The 20,381-nt window shown below is 38.2% G+C and overlaps 2 protein-coding genes and 2 long non-coding RNA genes across 21 annotated transcripts in view; 2 read left to right on the forward strand and 2 right to left on the reverse strand.

Annotated features, from left to right (window-relative positions):
• The window catches only part of MAP2 (microtubule associated protein 2), a 285,330-nt gene extending 272,900 nt beyond the window's left edge, over positions 1 to 12,430 (reverse strand). For 11 of the 16 annotated variants that reach the window (XM_043444919.1, XM_043444916.1, XM_043444925.1 and 8 more), the window contains exon 1: positions 12,150 to 12,430. The gene's annotated coding sequence lies outside the window, so the exon portion shown is untranslated. The remainder of the gene's footprint in view (positions 1 to 12,149) is intronic. The other 5 variants (XM_043444924.1, XM_043444922.1, XM_043444921.1 and 2 more) reach the window with 2 other exon arrangements.
• On the reverse strand, positions 1 to 18,369 carry LOC122426198 (high mobility group protein B1-like). Of its 2 annotated transcripts, XM_043444926.1 has the most exons (3): positions 17,849 to 18,369; positions 1,356 to 1,363; positions 1 to 11 (listed from the first exon to the last, which is right to left on the reverse strand). In XM_043444926.1, exons 1-2 carry the CDS (start codon positions 18,367 to 18,369, stop codon positions 1,357 to 1,359), a joined length of 528 nt encoding a protein of 175 aa, XP_043300861.1. In that variant the 3' UTR covers positions 1 to 11; position 1,356. The 2 variants fall into 2 exon arrangements, with proteins under 2 accessions (XP_043300861.1, XP_043300862.1); XM_043444927.1 differs by lacking the exons at positions 1 to 11; positions 1,356 to 1,363 and adding an exon at positions 1,838 to 2,734 and having other exon boundaries at positions 17,912 to 18,293.
• On the forward strand, positions 12,531 to 16,713 carry LOC122426200. The gene is made up of 3 exons (XR_006265129.1): positions 12,531 to 13,559; positions 14,145 to 14,179; positions 16,581 to 16,713. It is a non-coding gene; the product is annotated as an uncharacterized LOC122426200 (long non-coding RNA).
• The window catches only part of LOC122426199, a 17,284-nt gene continuing 14,181 nt past the window's right edge, over positions 17,279 to 20,381 (forward strand). For both annotated transcript variants that reach the window (XR_006265128.1, XR_006265127.1), the window contains exon 1: positions 17,279 to 17,522. This is a non-coding gene — a long non-coding RNA (uncharacterized LOC122426199). The remainder of the gene's footprint in view (positions 17,523 to 20,381) is intronic.

A 20,381-nucleotide genomic window follows, 5' to 3' on the forward strand; every position in this document is an offset into this window, starting at 1 on the left:
CTTGTTTATAACTAAAGCTGCTATGGGGAAATAGTCAAAGAACACACTCATATTGAAACTGCACTGATTTTTGTTACTACTTTTCTCAAACATGGATTTGTAATTTTCTGTTTAGATTTAAAAAAAAAAACAAAAAACTTAATTTCAGATCCAAAATGGCTGCAAGGGTTAAAATTACATATATAGGTAATACTCCAGTATCTCAAGAAAATGACACAGTTTAGGTTACCTATGTTTAGACCATTTTATTAGACTATATCAACAGAAGTCTAATCTTGTCTCTACCATTGATTTCTAATTTTCTAAATCATTTCTCTCTTGTTATTTAAGACATCAGTGAATGTTACAGATATATCTACAGGGATTTAGAAGACATAATTAATCTCTGAAAACTCTTATGAGATTATCAAAAAGAACTGCTTCTACTACCTTAAAAATTAGAACGCACTGCCAGTCAAATAAAAGTCAAACCCTTTATCATGGTCAAGAGAACCCACGAGGCCCGAAACCTGCCTTCTGCTCTCTTCCCTGTCCCATCACCCTCTACCATGGTCATGAGACTCCCGTGCCACTGGCTTTGTATTTGTTTCTCAAATATGCCAGGTTTCTTCCTGCTCTTAAGGCTGTTGCTTTTTCTGTTCCCTCTACCTAAAAACTCTTCCCCCAAATGTTCGTTTACTTGGCTTCTTTTCATTATTCACGTCTCCAGGAGCAGCTTATCCCATCCAAGACAAGCTCTATCATATGTTTTTGTTTTCTACCTCTTACAGTAATTTTTTATGTCTGAAATATTTAATCATTTATTTGTTTACAAGTTAATTTCTGTCTCCCACTATTAGAATATAGGCTCCATGAAGGCAGGGATCTGTGTAGTTTGTCCCAAAATCCTACATATGCAGAAAACTTCCTGCTGCATGTTCAGGATCCAACAACCATTTGTTAAAGAAATGATTTATGAACCATGATATTTGAAATACATTGGGCACACTAGACTGATAGTTAAATGAAAGAAAAAGAGAATATCTATTTGTCCTGTAGTGTTTAAAAATGTTAAAATTTGGTGACTGTGAAATTTTTTTTATAAATTTTCTATTTAGAAATAAAAAAAAAATCTTCAAGACAAACACTAAGTTTCTTTTCATAAAAAAGAATATCTATACAAGAATTTTTTACATTTCAGAGAGTTTGGCAGTTTAAAAAAATAATGTTATAATTTTTCAAGTACAGCGATTAATAATATCCCTGTTACACATACTAATTTTGCATGAGCAAGTTTACAAATATGTGTTGCCTGTAAAATAGCATGTATAGATTATTCATAATGCAAAAGTTAAAAATGAATTATTCCCAAAAACATCATTTACTACAGATATTATTTTAACTCTTTATGGATCATTTAGATTTTCAGACTGGTCAAATTCAGTAAATCATATCTAAGAAGAAGAGGACAAAATATCTTATTTCAAAAGATTTGCTTTTATACATATGCATTACTTATGTGCAAATAAGATGGTTTTTTTCTAGATTTATGGCTCAAAATAAAGATATTCAGGAGAAGCTAATGTGCACAGCCCATTCTATCTCAAATAGTCATGGAAAATATTTTAAGGAATTTTGTTCCATCCATTCAATGATAAAACAGTAACTCCAATTTTGATTAATGATTAAATATGTCCATTGAGAGAATTAGGACATACTATACGACATTCTCTAACAGAAGGAGGACATTAGAATTCCTTCACTCCCTAAAGAGTGGTATAGTTTCAGTTTTCACTGACTAGAATATATTTCTCTTTAAATATTTAAGCATGGTTTCTGCTCGGTTTCTTTCCTCCAATTTGCCCATCATGCTTTTCAAATATTTGTCAACTTAAGACTCTAAGGTGCCTAAGCAGTGTGGGTACAGGTGAAGCTCTACTGAACACAGTAACGATGGAAACACCTAATTCTTATTTAATTTGCTGTCTCCTTGGATGAGGCAAAGAAACAAGACGCATGGAGCACTAGAGGCAGAGAAACAGGAAAACATACAAGAGTAGGAGAGTTCAGAGGGAAGCAGACACAGACATAGAGGCCACAGCCTTTCTAGCTCACTTCCTTTTAGCTAAAAATGTTAAAGCTGGGGAGACACAAAAGGAAAGCTATTTCTGAGAAAATTTCATTGTGCAGAAAGAAGTTTCCACCTGGCTATTTTTGTTGGATTTCCCTTGTACACAGACCCAAGTTTAAACACAAACTCAATCAATCTGGAGGCATCAGTATGGATAGTTCAAGTTCAGAGAAAAGCTCCCTGGCTTTTCAAGTAGCTTGAGTCTGGGCACACATGCCCAGAGAGTTTAAATGTCTGTCCTAAGAGATCCAAACCACAGGAATGAACCTGGAGCAGCAGCCGGGTCAGTGTTTCCTGAATCAGGTTTAGATGCACCACGTTCAGTAGTGGAGCTGGCAAGGAGCTCGTTGGAATGGCCTTAAAATGCTGAGTCTCTCCCTCTTTTATATTCATGTGAAAGTCACGGTTGAGTCACAAAGTGGGGGAGGTATGACAGGCAGATCACCCCACCCTTAGGTCAGAGAACAGGAATATAACCTGAATTGGAAGAAGAGTCAGAGTGAGACGGTTCTTCATGGGCACCTCCTTACCAAGAGCTGAGTCTGACCTGAATAACAATTTTAGGCCTGGTTCCACCACTCAGAATCTCAGGAAAGTCATTTAACCACTCCCTGTCCCAGTTTCCTCACACGCACATCAGAGGTTCACACCGTTTGCTCCTAACTTATACATACTTCAGAAGTCTTAAGAACTGATGTCCCTTCTGCTACAGGGCAGAGGCACAGAAAAATATACTTTATGTTTTCATTTGTACAAGCACACAATCCTTCTAAGCCACTAATCAATAGAGTTACAAAATGTCACTCTGTTATATAGACTATAAACATATTAAGCAAAAGGAAAGGATTTCATTAAAAATACATTTGCTCAATATCAGTTTTTTAATGGAAATCAATATCAGTTTTTTAATAGAAAAATTAGGATTCTTCTCCCAAAACCTGATGGAGGTCTTTCAGAAAGGGCTGAAATGGGACAGAGAGACTGTCCTAGATTGTATAAAGTTTAATAAATTACAATTTTGATATGGACCACCTTCATTTAATACGTTTCTATTCAAAATAAAGTAAAACCACACCCCCTAATCATGGAACTTATGACTGAGTCTAATAAGCACTTTTCAAAAATCCACAAAATGTCAATTTCACCAAAGACCAATTAATAGTCTATAATAGTTTACATCATACAATTGTGAATGAGGCAAGCTTTAGTTTGAGATGCAATGGCCAAACCCATTTAAATAAACCCTAGATCATACCCACTTCGTGGTTTCATAAGAGATGTAGCTTCCAGTAGGATGCTTGGTGCTTTCTCGGAGGCAAAATTTCTGAAGTTCCACCAATACTGGCTTCTCCTCTTTAAAAAGAAGAAACTATGCAGTTTCCATGCAATAGCAATGTCATCTGCACTTCCTAAAAGATAAATTTAAGTGACCAGTATTTCAATTTAGGACACTTGATCAACATGGAGATGCTTTGATATTGAGCACCAGATTTAGCTTTATCATTTCAATTCAGTAATGGACAATAGAATTTGGATCATATCTCTCAAAACAGAAAAATATAGTAATTATTTGAAATTTGTTTAATTTGATTTTATGATTGAAAACATACACCATTGTTTTTCCTATAAAAGTGTATTTAAAATCAAATATTCTCATGTGAACATCAAAGTATAATTTTCAATTTTTTATAAATCAACTGTATAACAATTTATCTCAACTATGAAAAAATGGGATATATAAATACTAATATAAGGCTAACAGCAGTACATGAACCAAGAACTACCAAATGTACAAGCTGGATTTAGAAAAGGCAAAGGAACTAGAGATCAAAGTGCCAACATCCTTCAGATCATAGAAAAAGCAAGAGAATCCCAGAAAAACATTTACTAATGCTTCATTGATTACTTGAAAGCCTTTGACTGTGTGGACACAACAAACTGTGGAAAATTCTTAAAGAGATGGGAATACCAGACCACCTTACCTGTCTCCTGAGAAACCTGTATGCAGGTCAAGAAGCAACAGTTAGAACCGGACAATGAACTGGTTCAAAATTGTGAAAGGAGTACATCAAGGCTATATATTGTCTGCTTATTTAACTTCTATGCAGAGTCAGTCAGTCAATTCAGTCGCTCAGTTGTGTCCGACTCTTTGCGACCCCATGAACCGCAGCACGCCAGGCCTCCCTGTCAATAACCAACTCCCAGAGTCCACCCAAACTCATGTCTATTGAGTCGGTCACGCCATCCAACCATCTCATCCTCTGTCGTCCCCTTCTCCTCCTGCCCCTAATCTTTCCCAACATCAGGGTCTTTTGAAATGAGACAGCTCTTCTCATCAGGTGGCCAAAGTATTGGAGTTTCAGCTTTAACATCAGTCCTTCCAATGAACACCCAGGACTGATCTCCTTCAGGATGGACTGATTGGATCTCCTTGCAGTCCAAGGGACTCTCAAGAGTCTTCTCCAACACCACAGTTCAAAAGCATCAATTCTTTGGCGCTTAGCTTTTTTTATAGTCCAACTCTCACATCCATACATGACTATTGGAAAAACCATAGCCTTGACTAGACAGACCATTGTTGGCAAAGTAATGTCTCTGCTTTTTAACATGCTGTCCAGGCTGGTCATAGCTTTTCTTCCAAGGAGCAAGCGTCTTTTAATTTCATGGCTGCAATCACCATCTGCAGAGATTTTGGAGCCCCCAAAAATAAAGTCAACCACTGTTTCCACTGTTTTCCCATCTATTTGCCATGAAGTGATGGAACCAGATGCCATGATCTTAGTTTTCTGAATGTTAAGCTTTAAGCCAACTTTTTCACTCTCCTCTTTCACTTTCATCAAGAGGCTCTTTAGTTCTTCTTCACTTTCTGCCATAAGGGTGGTGCCATCTGCCTATTTGAGGTTATTGATATTTCTCCTGGCAATCTTGATTCCAGCTTGTGCTTCTTCCAGCCCAGCATTTCACATGATGTACTCTGCATATAAGTTAAATAAGCAGGGTAACAATATACAGAGTATTTCATGTGAAATGCCAGGCTAGACGAATCACAAGCCCAGAATCAAGACTTCCCAGAGAAATATCAGATATGCAGATGATACCACTCCAATGGCAGAAAACAAAGAGCAACTAAAGAGTTTCTTAATGAGGGTGAAAGAGGACAGTGAAAAAGCTGGTTTAAACTCAACATTAGGCATCCGATCCCATCACCTCATGGCAAACAGATGGGGAAAAAGTGGAAGCAGTGACAGAGTTTATTTTCTTGGGCTCCAAAAATCACTGCAGATGGTGACTGTAGCCATTAAATTAAAAGACACTTGCTTCTTGGAAGGAAAGCTATAACAAACCTAGACAGTATATTAAAAAGCAGAGATATCACTTTGATGACAGAGGTCCATATAGTCAAAGCTATGGTTTTTCCAGTAGTCATGTATGAATGTGAAAGTTGGACCATAAAGAAGGCTGATGCTTTCAAACTGTGGTGCTAGAGAAGACTCTTGAGAGTCCCTTGGTCTGCAAGGAGATCAAGTCAGTCAATCCTAAAGGAAAACAGTCCTGAATAGTCATTGGAAGGACTGATGCTGAAGCTGAAGCTCCAATACTGTGGCTACCTGATGAGAAGAGCCCACTCATTGGAAAAGACCCTGATGCTAGGAAAGATTGAGGGTAGAAGGAGAAGGGGGCGACAGAGGATGGGATGGTTGGACGGCATCACCAACTCAATAGACATGAGTTTGAGCAAACTCCAGGAGATAGTGAAGGATTAGGGATGCCTGGCGTGCTGCAGTCCATGGGGTTGCAAAGAGCTGGACATGACTTAGTAACTGAACAACAACAACAATCCTGTGATTATTACATACACAAACAAAAATATCACCATGATAGCCCTTTGGAAAACACAAAGTGAACACATTTTGTGGACTAATAGATTGTCACAGGTGTTATGACTCCATATAGCAAAGATTTGCATGCAACAGATTGCAGATCTTCATTCAAATGACATAATAAGTACATGTAGTAAAGTACAGAATCAGATCTTTTCCTGGCTATACTAGATGACACTAACATAAAAAGAATGCACTACTGATCCTAAAAACTTTTTTTTTGCTCTTTGTTTTCAAAGTGGGCCAAAGGAATGTGGTCTCATAAACACCAGAAAAACAGGCAGCTTATTGTTTAAAATACTGTTTTGTTCAAAAACATAGTTTAAAGAAAAGACTAAATTACAACTTTGAGAGGCACAATACCCAAATAAAGTAATATAATTTCAAAGCTGAGAATTATTTAATTGTGATGCTTCCTAGTCAATAAAACTAGGAAACATTTTCTCCTACCATTTTGTTATATAATTTCACTATTGTCTGTTAGCAAGATAATACAGTGTTGTTGCAACTGTTACAAGAATACAACATGGGCAACAATAAACTCATTAATACTTTAATGCAATATAAAAGGTTCATACCAGCATGAATATTCTATCTCAAACTAAATGAGCAAGTCTGTATATTTACTTACAAGTTTGCTTTAAATATAGGAGATCTAGACAGTTAAGCAATGAAATATACTAATGGACATTCAAGCACTGTATTTTATGATTACTGAGAGATGGATTCAAGATGGCTAATGACAACACTGTACACAGCAATGTAACTAGGGATATTTTATTTTAAATTAAAATAATTCAATTCAACTTAAGAGAACATCAGTGTAGCTAGCTAGCATAAAATGAAGACAGTGGACTGCCTGACAGATAATGACTTTACTGTGGGTGCATGCTCTATCGCTAAGTCGTGTCTGACTCTTTGCGACCCATGGACTATAGCCCACCAGGCTCCTCTTTCCATGGGATCTCTCAGCCAAGAATACTGGAGTGGGTTGCCATTTCCTCCTCCAGGGGTTCTTCTCGATTCAGGGATCAAATCCACATCTCATGTACTGGCAGGCAGATTCTGAGACACCAGGAAAGCCCGGATGACTTTACTAGTCAGTTTCCATTTTACTTGAAGTCACGTGAATAAAATAACAAAACACAGTTAGCTAATCAAAATTTTCATTTGAAAGCAGTAAGTTGTACAGCTACACCACTCTTACCTTTTTCAACTCATTTGAAGAAGGCTGGTAAGAACACAGCTGGGATAAACAACTGTCTATAGGATAAGGGAATCTGGGTCAGCTTGGGTACAAACCATAGGAAGACGCAAGGCAGTAACTTTTCTTCCTGATCCAGAAAGGCTTTCCAAAGAAAGGAAGCAGGATCAAAGACTGGTATACAAGGAAAAGTCTGTTCAAGGCCAGAGTATATAAAAGTCAAGATCAAAGGAAGGACCAAGACAGTGATGAAGCCCTGAGAAGAAGTTGGCATAAAACTGTATGTTAAATGAGAAGTATAGATATAATGGTAAATAAATTACAATAAAAACGGCAGGTTCTATTTTCTAAAAATTGGTGTTTCGTTTTGTTTTTTGGCCAATACAAATTGAAGGCAAAGAGCAAAGGAAGGAAAGAAGAAAGGAAGGAAGGAAAATGGGTAAAGAGGAAAGGAAGAAAAACAAGAAAGCAAGAAAGAAGTCCAGCTGTGTGATCTTAGAAGCTAAATTATTTTCTCTAAAAGGCCTATTAACATAACAGGCTCCTCTGTCCATGGAATTCTCCAGGCAAGAATACTTGAGTGGGTTGCCACTTCCTTCTCCAGGGGATCTTCCCGACCCAGGGATCGAACCTGTGTCTCCTGCACTGGCCAGGCGGATTCTTTAACACTGAGCCACCAGGAAAGCCCCAGTTTATATATATACTAATATTTATACAATTATATATGTTGTTGTTTAGTGGGTAAGTCATGTCTGACTCTTGCGACCCAGTGGATTGTAGACCCCCAGGATGCTCTGTCCATGGGATTTCCCAGGCAAGAATACTGAAGCAGGTTGCCATTTCCTTCTCCTTCTATATAATTATATAGAGAGAATACATATATGAAAAAAGGAGGTTAGGTATAAAGGGTCTACATTAGGACATTTACATAACTGATACACAAAAAATTGCCTTTGAGGTTTGGGACACCACTGTCCCCATGTGCAGCCCCTTGTGTCCCATATCTGAAATACAATAACTGCTCAATTAAATGTTATTTTTTAGTTATTCCCCATTACAAAAGAAACAAATCTAACTTTATGTGAAGATTTCTTAAAGCCAGGAACCCTGTAGCATTTTTAGTGTCTCTACACTTAATTCCCAGGAAAATATTCTGCATCCAGTAGAAATATAACAGACACATAACAAAATATATAACTGAAAAAAAAAAAAGAAAAAAAAATACATAACTGATGCTGAAGGTGAAACTCCAATACTTGGGCCACCTGACTCAAAGAACTGATTCACTGGAAAAGACCCTGTTGCTGGGAATGATTGAAGACATGAGGAGAAGGGGACAACAGAGGATGAGATGGTCAGATGGCATCACTGACTCAATGGACATGAGCTTGAGCAAGCTCCAGGAGTTGGTGATGGACAGGGAAGCCTGGTGTGCTGCAGTCCATGGGGTCTCAAAGAGTCAGACACGACTGAGCAACTGTCAAACAAATAAATAAATAAGTTGGAATAAATGCACTCCTAAATGAAGAGTAAAGGCTAAGTTTGTAATGAGAGTAACAGTATTGAAGACAAAATGCCTGGAGAAGACTAACATTCAAATAGGAGATTACAAAGAACAGAATGAAAGGAGAGGAAAAAAATCAGTGAAATGATCAAAATACTGCTCACACTTAAGGTCTAGATTGAGCAGATCAAATAAGGAAAGGCGTAGAAAGAACTAAAGTACAAAAGAACAGACATATCTGAGAGAATCAGACATGACTCAAAGAGCTTAATAGCATCTCTACCAGATATACCAGAGACATAAGAGTTTATAATTGTTTTAGAATATTATCTTTAGTAACATTCACTAATGCATTACTAATAACTTACCTAAATGACTGCTTTTAGGATTAAGGAATATGACATTGTTCTGGGGGTAGTGTTACTATCCACTGTAACTGTTATTTCAGATTCTTTATCTTACTCTGTCAAGAGGAAATTAAGCATTGAAAGGAATTCATTAACCAAGCGATCAACTTGAATACTAAAATCTCCAAGATGGCTTCATACGCTCAATCTTATGGGGACATCAATGAATATTTTAAGGATGCACATACTATAATGTGCATCTAAGCAAACATTAAAACCTTTGCATTTTAAAGTCCAAGAGTGCAAACCCATTTTTCAAAAGCATAGCAATCCAGTCTGCTCTCTAGATGCTAGTAAAATGTTACCAAAGAAATGTGTATCATAAGAAAACATGCAAATATACACCAATAAACATTCTTTTTCCTTTTCCCTTCTGATGTGTTTAGAAAATCTGCAAATTGATTTCAAGCCAAAAGTGGTAAAGGAATGAAATTATTCTTTCAGGTTTAGGGGATGTTGTGCCAAGTTTCATTTCTGGCTGCATATTTATGACCAAGTTCAAGATCCTTGAGAAGAAATACATAAAAGAGGAAATACCCCTTTAACCTTAGCAGAGCAGCAGAGCAGAGGCTGCTGTGGGAAGCGGAAGGCTTCTGCGAGACGAGGGTGTGCTGCTGGTGTTTGCTTTCCACGGAGAGGTGCCTGCTCTCTCAGTGAGTCTGAAGTAGCTACTAGGATGAGGTAATGGCTGTGCCAGTTTCACTGGGTCAGGCTCTGTCAGCACATTCCTTCTCCTCTCCTCCCTGAGAAGGTGCTGTAAACACGTCATCCCAGGAGAGTTGCTACAGAGAACGAACAAATTCGAAATTCCTGAGAAAGCTGGCTCTGCTCTAGACAGTCTAGACAGAACTAGAAGCTTAAAGCAGCATAGATAGAGTCACAATAAACAGGTTATTTGACGGAGGTGAGGGAAAAGAAGAGAAAATGGACATTCAGGCATTAAAAAAACATGTTTAAAGGAAGGTCAATTTTTAATTGCTTAGATCTACAGATGTATGTTAAGCAATTTTCTGCTTATGGGGAAAGAAACCTTTAGGAAATTAAATAATACTGTAGCATATTATGAAATAATAAAAATTAAAATTAAATCAAGCACAAAGAGCACGAACCACTGATCCGAAAGGCACAATAGCTCTGCTCAATGCAAATTGTGGATTCCAGATATAAAGCTATGATAATGAGATAAAATTATCAGGGAATCAACCTTAAAATACACACACACAACAGTACTTTTTAGTTGAAAGAGAAAAATGCATTTCACCTTTTCTTGGGAAGGAAATGTTTCCGTGCATGAAGAGGGGGTGACTGAAACGCCCATGATATTTATACAGAGGCATAAAGATTTCTACCAAAATACGTAGCAAGTGACCAGCTAAATGGGTGTTTTGTGTCACATTCAAGTGAAAGGCTATAATCTTCCTCTTGGGCATTCTAAAGAGCTTTTATTTATTTAATCTATTTTCATTGCCAAAAAAAATTATAATTGCCCACAGTGAAATGACAGGGTTACAGAGCCATGCGTTATACTGGGCTGATACCTGCCGCTCAAGCATGGGACATTTTGCATAACACAGCTCACATAAAAGGCTTTGTTCTCCATCGCCTCACTGCGGCTGCAAACCTCAATTTCACTTAGCAGTCATTTCCTCTCCCAGACCAATCATTTCAAAATAAATCACATTTTTGACATTTAATACCTTACCGATATTCATTAATCCTTTTGCCTCACATCCAAACTTATATACCACCCAACAACATATATTTATTTGTTCTGCAGTACAAATGTGATTCACACCATAATCCCCAAACCTTCAAGGATAAATATTTTAAGATTCGTCTATTAAGTATTACTCTCTTTTGCAAAATTAGGTATATATTATACGTGCGAATGTGTTTATGTGTGTGTGTTTGTGGTGTGTACCACCATACGCCTGTGCGCGCTTGTGTGTGCATTTAAACAAAAACCTTTCACACTGAGTCAGTAATAAAGGGGCTATGTCCTGGAATCATTATGCTAAAGGTTTCCAGCTGATAGCAACCAGCAAATGGGCTTGTAGCTAATGAAAGCTTTTTAATTTTCTGACAAAATCCCAAAACCCTGATGCCAGGCAGTATAACATCCATTTCCAGTTTTCAAGGATGGTTTTTTCTGACCCCATCCATTTTACTACCCCCTCCTCCCTACACACACCCAAACACACACATCCCCACTCCTGGCTCCTCTCAAACACTCTCTTTAAATTTTCATCCTGAAACAAAAGACGAAGTTGGGGAACGAAGACGCCCGGCACTGCAGCCCCCAAAACGCCTTTTAAGAAGAAAAAGAAAAGAACTGTTGGACTGTAGATGCTGCCTCCCACTCCCATCTCTTAAAAAGAAAGACTATGTGGACATTCAAGCTCATCCAGACTCATTTTTTTCGTATCCCGCCCTCCATCGAGACCAGACATTAATTTTTCATTTTCCTAAAACTATAAACATTTGTCAATCTTTCTCTTCCAGCTGTTTCTGGGACAATTACAGGGAAAATGATTTCGAATTGACAAGGCTTCTTTAACTTAGTCATCCGTCATTGTGCAGTTCTCTGCAATTCCATGGACCAAAAACAAACAAACAAAAAAACCTAAACAAAAAACCTCTACTTCGAAATTCTCTTTTACCCCAGTATAATTCATTTTCTGTCTCTCCCCAGCTCAGGTAATATTAGCTCTAAAGACAAGTATCCCAACCTGATGTAAGTTCCCGGGCGCTTCAGAGTGGTACCTACCAAGGTCACACGCCCTTCTCCAAATCCAGAGCCCAGGTACAGCCCGGGTCCCCTGCTGCGCAGTAGTTACACCTAGAGAGGCCGGGCCTGAAGCTGCCGCCAGGTGGGAGACAGCTCGACCAACCTGTGCCTGCTCCCAAGACACGGGATGAGACAAATCCCTTCCCATCCCCGTTCCTTCCCTGGGCTCCTTCTCCTCCCTCCACGCGGTGGGCGAGGCAGGAGAAGGGAGAAGCACGTTTATACTGAATCAGAGGTGGGGAACGGCTCTCTTACCTGGGCGCGGAAACGATGCACCCGCAAGTCGCCGCTGCCACCTCTCAGGGACTTGAGGACCTAAGGTCCTCTGGAGAAGGAGCAGGGGGGTGGGTGGGGGTGGGACAGGGCAGGGAAAGAAGGAGGAGAAGGAGAAAGAAAAGAAAGAAGCGGAGGGGAAGAAAAGAAAGAGAGGAGGCGGAGGAGGATGCTGTCGCCGCGGCCGCCGAGAGCCCGCGCAGCCGGAGCTCCCGGCCCAGTCTGAGCGCCGCCCTGGCCGCCGGCTCCCCGCGGCCACCCCGCCCTCCGCAGGCCCCGCCCTCCTCAGGCCCCGCCCCTCGCCCCCACAAGCCCCGCCCGGTCGGCGGCCCGGGCGGGGCGGGGCTGGCGCGGGCACCGCCACAATGTCCCGGCGGGGAGCGCGGCCGGCCCGCCTTCGGCAGCTGTCGGCCCGCCGCCCGGCGGGGACCGCGAGGGTGGCAGCCTCGGAGCGCAGGCCAGACCCCAGCCACTTCGGGCTTGGGACTGTGGGGGCCCCCTTTAAAGAACCCCTGCCCTCTCCGCCACCAGAAGCAGAGTGAAACGAGTACCTTTGGGACAGAGGGACCCATTGGACCCTTTTCTGATATCCTTGGTGAACTCGGAGTGGCGGGGGCGAGGAGGGGGGGAGGTGGCATCAGCTTTAGTCTCTCAAAGAGGAGTCCCCCATAGAGGCCTCTCTTTTCCCTTCTCCATCACTGTGACGGTGGGAGTTTCGGTTACCCTTCAGTGAAGAGGGCTCCCTGGCCTTGCCGCCACATAACCTCAAGATAGTTGCATCCAGAATAGATAAGAAAATTGGGGGGAAGCATGGGGACAAAGAATAACTCCTGTCAGTACTAAAGGAACAAGGGTTGAGGGTTTAGAGAGTTACTAGACCCCCGTTCGATCACTAGTCAGATTTGTTCATTGGTTTATTCCTTCTACAAATGTGTATTAAATTTGCTGTGAGTCAGGCACTGTTCTAGGCACTGTGGAAACATCAGTGAATAAAACAGAACTCCCCTCCCTCAAAAAAAAAAAAAAAAATACTTGCCTTGAACAACAGTACATTCTAAATAGCCAAATGCAAGTTCCAGGGTCAATTCATTTAGTATAAATCTCATGTATTACTGTGTCAAATAAGGATTAAAAAATGTTAGCCCTACCCCTCTGGCTTGTTTAATATGAGGATATAATTAGATAATGAATAAGAGTCTGTGAAGAATATGAAGAATGATATAAGAATAATGAATTAGCACAGAAAACGTTGACCTCGAAATGTCAATGACCATTTAAAAGAATTACCTCTTAAATACTTTTGAAAGAAATATGACCAACTGAGAAAACAGATAATTCTTTACCGTGGAATCTTCATAATCATAGAACAGCTTTTCATTGTAAGTAAAAAAGGTAAGATGCAATTTAGAATTGTTTCTGGCTTCTACATGGAGTGCTAAGGTTACCAAGCTAGTGGGGTGTGGTCTGTGCAGTTTCAACAGTAGTTACAATTTGGATTTGTCACTTAAATTATCCATAGAATCATAAAACCGTAGAAACTTAGGGTGTATTTCTTAGGCATTTGGCCCAAGTTCCTCAATTTTCAGATTGAAAAAGAGGCCTAATGATGAGACACTGTAAAGATTAGAAACTAAAACAGAGCAAAATCTGAAACGCTGGTCTCAAAAATCACACCCCATGTTCTGTGTATTGCTTCCCTCTGTCCAGCTTCATTCCAGGTTCCTGTGCTCACAGGGAGGTTGAAAGTGTCAGGGCATACCTAGTAACACAGAGTTTGGAGGAGTTGGGACTCCTGCTCAGAAAGTGGCCTGAATGAGAATAAGGAGGTCTTAGGGGATTATTAATGATATGGATGGAAAGAAGGAGTAAGAATCCTCTAGAGCGTTAGAAGTTGACATTCATGACCTGGCACAAAGCTGCAGATGTTCACTGAGGGTGTGTCATCAATCCTGTATTACTTCTATTATTATTTCTCAGGTCCTATTAGTTCTGTGCAAGAAAAACATCCCAAGGTAGGTAGTGGTGCTCCTTCTACCCTCCTTCACTTCTGGTAGAACTCCCCTGCGTCCGCATCAACTCTGAGTTACCAAAGTAGAAAGATACTGTGCTCTGGTGTTGAACACAGTTCTCCCTAGTGTCACTGTCTATAAGCCAAAATATTGTTTTGATTACTCTAGTTTTACAGTTAGTCTTGAAGTCATGTATTGCCAAGTCTTACAATCTTCTTCTTTTTCAAAATTCTTTTGAATCAATAGTACTTTGCATTTTTCCATAAGTTTTGGTGCCTTATCCATTGCTATAAAAATAATACTGTTTTTTGATTGGAATTGTGTTCAATTTATAGGTCAGTTTTTGGCATTATTGCCATCTTATTAATACTGAATGTTCTAATCCATGAACATGGTATAGGTCTCAATTGGTCTTCTTGGGTTTTTTAAAAAATTATTATTAATAGGTTTTTATTTCTCAAAACAGTTTTACATTTCAAAAAACTGAACAGGAAGTACCAAGTTCCCAATACAGGAATTCCCCTGCTTTCTAAAACTTTGCTGCATGCCACTTCTCTTTTATTGATCTATATTAGTATATGTTTGCACTAACTGAAAGAAATCCAAGGAGGATTTTTGCTTTTACAAAAAAAAAAAAGACAAAATAGCATTCAGTGTTTGTTTTGCAGCCAGCCATTATAGAGGCAGACACATCGGAGCAGTGAGAATGGCACCACCAAATTCCATCAAGCCCCATAGCTTTAAACTCTTGTCTATGAGGATCTGTGCATATATTAGCAAGAAGGTAGTTGCTTCTTCATTTTATGCCACTCTGCTTACCAATGAAATGTTCTACTTTTGGTTAGCAGAGTGTGTGTTTCACAGAGCAAAGCTTTTTAATTTTAATGAAGTCCAACTTACCGATTTTTCTTTCATGAATCATGCTTTTAGTGCTGTATTTAAAAAGGCATTGCTAGACACAAGTTTACTAGGATTTCCTCTTGCATTATCTTTACAGTTTAATAACTTTGTGTTTTTCGTTTAATTCTTAGCCCATTAGGGCTGCCATAATAAAAATACCATGAAGTGGGTGACTTATAAACAACACTTGTGTCTCAGTTCTGGAGGCTGAAAAGTTCAAGAGCTTGGTGCCGGCAGATTGTGTCTGGGGAGAGCCCATTTCCTCGTGAATAACACTTTCTTACGGTGTTTTCATATGGTGAAAGGAGCAAGGGAGCTTTCTAGGGCCTCTTGTACAAAAGTATCAATCCCATTCTGGACAACTTCACCTACATGACCTAAACACCTCCCCAAACGCCACCTCCCAATACTATCTCATTGGGTATTAGGTTTTAGCATATGAATTTTGGAGGGACACAGATATTCACTTTATGATTCATCTTGAGTAAATTATTGTAAAGGTTGCAAGGTCTCTGTCTAGATCCATTTTTTCTTTTTTGCATGTGAATATCCAGTTGTTTTAGCACCATTTGTTGAAGATTGTATTTTCTCCATTGAATTGCCTTTACTTCTTCACCAAAGGTCAATTGAATGTATATGTGTGAGTCCTTTTGGACTCTTTTCTGTTCCATTGATTTATTTGTCTGCTCCTTTGCCAATATTACCCTGCCTTGAATACTACAGTTTTATAACTCTTGATGTCAGATAGTGTAAGTCCTCCAAGTTTGTTCTTCAAACTTATATTGACTATTCTGGGTCTCTTTCCTTTTCATAAAAATATTTGATTAACTTTGTCCATATCCACAAAGTAACTTGCTAGGATTTTGATTGTGATTGCATTGAATCTGTAGATCAAATTGGAAAGAACTATATCTTGACAATATTGAATCTATTGAATCTACTCGTAATACATAATTTATTAGATTTATATCTAAGTATTTTATTTTCTTGGCACTAATGTGAATGCTATGTTTTTAACTTCAAATGTAAATTGCTCATTGCTGTGTATAAGAAAGAAACTGACTTTTGCATATTAACTATGTATCCTGAATCCTAGTTATAATCTCTTATTAGTTTCAGGCAAATTTTTTATTATATTTTTTGGAGTTTTCTACATGTACAGTCATGTCACCTGCAAACCAAGAGTTTTATTTATGCCTTCCCAATCTGTGCACGTTTTATTTGCTTTTGTTGTCTTATTGCCTTCCAGTATGATGTTGAACAGGGGAGGTAAGAGAGCACAATCTTACCTTGTTCTCAATCTCAAAGGAAAAGCTCCAAATTTCTCACCAATAAATATATTAGCTGTTAGATTGTTCATAGATGTTTATTATCGAGTTGAGGAGTTTCCTCTCTTTCTTAGTTTGCTGAGAGCTTTAATCATGAATGGGGGGTTGATTTTTCAAATGATTTTCCTGCAACTAAGATCATATCACCTTTCTTTTTTATCCTCTTGATGTGATAGGTGAAATTGATTGATCCATTAACAGTGTTCCATAGCTGGAGTAAATTCCACTTGGTCATGGTGTATAATTATTTTTATACATTGTGGATTTAATTTCCTGAGATTTTACTGAAGAATTTTGCATCTGTGTTCATGAAAGGTATTGGCTGTAGTTCTTTTTTTTTTTTTTTCATTTATTTTTATTAGTTGGAGGCTAATTACAATATTGTAGTGGTTTTTGCCATACATTGACATGAATCAGCCATGGATTTACATATGTTCCCCATCCCGATCCCCACTCCCGCCTCCCTCCCCATCCCATCCCTCTGGGTCTTCCCAGTGCACCAGCCCCAAGCACTTGTCTCATGCATCCAGCCTGGGCTGGTGATCTGTTTCACCCTTGATAGTGTACTTGTTTCAATGCTAGTCTCTCAGAACATCCCACCCTCGCCTTCTCCCACAGAGTCCAAAAGTCTGTTCTATCAACTGGTCAAGATTTAAGTTTCAGTTATGGATGAAAACTGTCTCAATTCAACTTTTATTACCCTCATCATGGGTATGCAGGCTGCGCAGACAAAAGCTTTTTATTATCAGCTAACTATATGAAAGATAAACAGTGTAATAATTCGTGTGATCCAAAATGGGCAAAAGCAAAAGACTAGCTTCCCCTTAAGAAAAATTTTCAGACCTATGAAAAGGACAACAATACTAATAAAAAAATTGTATTTACTTAGAAGCATTCAGAATGTCAACAAAACAGCTGCAACTTTTTTTCTTTTTCTTTTGCAATTACAGAGTGGTATTCAGTTAACAGAACAACAATTATTCGTATAAGCTGCATCAGAGACAACTGAAGATGAAAAAACTACCATCCCCGTATATAACTAATTTGTGCTATGCACCAACAAGAACCTGCTTTAAATTTCCATGCCAATTTACAACCCCCATACTTTACCAGGCAAGGTTAGTGGCTATTGAAAATACCACCAGGACAGGGCTATCTAGAGGCACATTTGGTAGTGTGTTAACTATACAAAAAAAGACACTGTACAGTTTAAAAACAAATCTTACACAGCCTTACATTTCAATTTTTTTTCTTTAAAAGGAGTAAGTTGTATACAGGGGGGTTAAATGCTTTATAATCAAGAAAAAAAAACTGCGCTAGAACCAACTTATTCATCATCATCATCTTATTCCTCCTCCTCCTCCTCTTCATCATCTTCCTCATCCTCTTCATCTTCCTCCTTTTCCTCCTCTTCCTTCTTTTTCTTGCTTTTTTCGGCCTTGACAACTCCCTTTTTGCTGCATCAGGCTTCCCTTTAGCTCGGTATGCAGCAGTATCCTTTTCATACTTTTCCTTCAGCTTAGCAGCCTTCTTCTCATAAGGCTGCTTGTCATCGGCAGCAGTGTTATTCCACATCTCTCCCAGTCTCTCTGCAACATCACCAATGGACAGGCCAGGATGTTCACCTTTGATTTTTGGACGATACTCAGAACAAACCAAGAAAAAGGCCGAAGGAGGCCTCTTGGGTGCATTGGAATCCTTGAACTTCTTTTTTGTTTCTCCTTTAGGAGGGATATAAGTTTTCATTTCTCTTTCATAATGGACCTTGTCCACCTTTGCCATGTCTTCAAATTTTCCTTTCTCTTTAGCAGACATGCTCTTCCACCTCTCTGAGCACTTCTTAGAAAATTCTGAGAAGTTGACTGAAGCATCCAGGTGCTTCTTCTTGTGCTTCTCCCGGCAAGTTTGCACAAAGAATGCATATGATATTTTGCCTATCGGCTTCTTAGGATCTGCTTCGCCCATGTTTAATTCTTTTTCCTCGGCGAGGCACAGAGTCGCCCAGTGCCCGTCCGGCTCTCACTTGCCCCGGCGCTGTCTCTATGGAGCGCAATGTACTGCAATGGCTGTGGCTGTAGTTCTTATATTAAAAGTTTCTTGTATTAGAAGTTAGGCTAGCCTTATATAGTGAGTTAGGGAGTGTGCCCTCTGCTTCTATTTTGTGGAACAGATTGGACAGAATTGGTATCTTTTTTTTAATATTTGATAGAGTTCACCAGTGAAGCCTTTTGAGCCTGTTGATCTGTTTCGGAAGGTTGTTGATTATTTATTCAATGTATTTAGTAGATACAGGGCTATTCAGGTTGTCTGTTTCTCCTTCTGTGGGTTGTGATTTGTTGTGTCTTTTGAAGACTTGGTGCATTTCATCTTTATCAATATGTGAGCATAGAATTGTTAATAATATTTCTTTAGTTCCTTTTAATGTCTGTGGGATCAGTAGTGATGGTACCTTTTTCATTTCTAAGATTAACAATTAATATATTCTCTCTTTTTCTTGATTAGTATGGCTAGAAATTTATCAATTATATTGATTTTTTCTTTTCTTTTTTTTTAAATATAATGCAGTTTTATTATTTTTTGTTTTGTTTTGTTTTGAAAGAACCAACTTTTGACTTTGTTGATTTTCTCAAGTATTTTGTTTCTGTTGATTTCTGAACTGGTTTTTATTACTAATAATAACATTATTAATATATGCATTTAATGCTATAACTTTTCCTCTAAGCACCTCTTCTACTCTTTTCCATAAATTTTAAAAGGTTGTATTTTCATTTTCATTTACTTCAAAATATTTCTAAATTTCTCCCAAGGCTTTTCTTTGACCCATGAGTTATTTTGGTCTGTTGTTTAATCTACAAATATTTGGACATTTTCCAAATATTTTTGAGTAATCTTTCTCTTATAAATTTCTAGTTTAATAGCATAGTAGTAGTCTGATAGCATACTTCTTATAATGTGTACTTTTTCAAGTTTGTTAAGCTGTTTTATTGAGTATCTGCAATGTTTTGTTGATTTTGAGGACAAGTTTCACATATATGTCTTTAACTTTATTTCTGAATTACTTATGTTTCTTAAAACTGTTGTGAATGGTACTGTTTTATAATTTAATTTAATTTTAATTTATTTTAATTTCTAAGTATACGTTGCTTATACATAAAAATATATTCAATTTTTTGGAGTAATCTTGCATTCCATGAATTTTCTAAACTCCCTTATAAGTTCAAGAAGCTCTTTGGTACAGTTAGTAGGATTTTCTATGTACATGATAATGTCTGCAAAGACAACTATTTTCTTAACTGTATGCCTATTTTTTTTCTTCTCTTGCTGCAATGACTAGTTCCTCCAGTACAGTGTTAAACGGAACTGATGAAAGAGAGTCCTTGCATTTTTTTTTTTTCCTGATCTTAGGGAGATGATATTCAGATGTTAAACTTTGCCTATCATGTTAGCTATAATTTTTTAATATTTCCCTTTTATAACATTGAAGAAGTTCCCATCCCTACTTTGCTATAAGTTTTTTTATCATTTTGCAATGAAAATATTGTTTTTCCCACCACTACCCATTATTCTAAATGTATGATAAATTATATAAAATTTTATGTTAAACAAATGCAGAATCCTGTCATAAATCTTGGTTTGTCCTTATATTGTTATTGTTTAGTTGCCAAGTCGTGTCTGACTCTGCAACCCCATGTATTGTAGCTCACCAGGCTCCTCTGTCCTCTAGAATTCCCAGGCAAGAATACTGGATGGACTGCCATTTCCTTCTTCATTGTCATTATATACTGGACATTTATTTATACAAGACATTTATTTCTAATATAATCAATTAAGTTAAAATTTTCCCTATTTCTTTAGTTGCATCTTAACATTTTTATGTTTCATTTTAATTATCTTTAAGGTTAAAGTATTTTCTGATTTCTTTTGTGTTTATAATTGTCATTTAAATTCAATATATTGTATTGTTTAGTTTCCTAGAT

The sequence above is a fragment of the Cervus canadensis genome, chromosome 24 (assembly GCF_019320065.1).
Source record: "Cervus canadensis isolate Bull #8, Minnesota chromosome 24, ASM1932006v1, whole genome shotgun sequence".
In the NCBI taxonomy this organism is placed as follows: Eukaryota; Metazoa; Chordata; class Mammalia; order Artiodactyla; family Cervidae; genus Cervus; species Cervus canadensis.

Bases quoted from the DNA above. Each gene is read 5' to 3' on its own strand.
- LOC122426198 (XM_043444926.1), bottom strand. From the start codon at position 18,369: ATGGGCGAAGCAGATCCTAAGAAGCCGATAGGCAAAATATCATATGCA.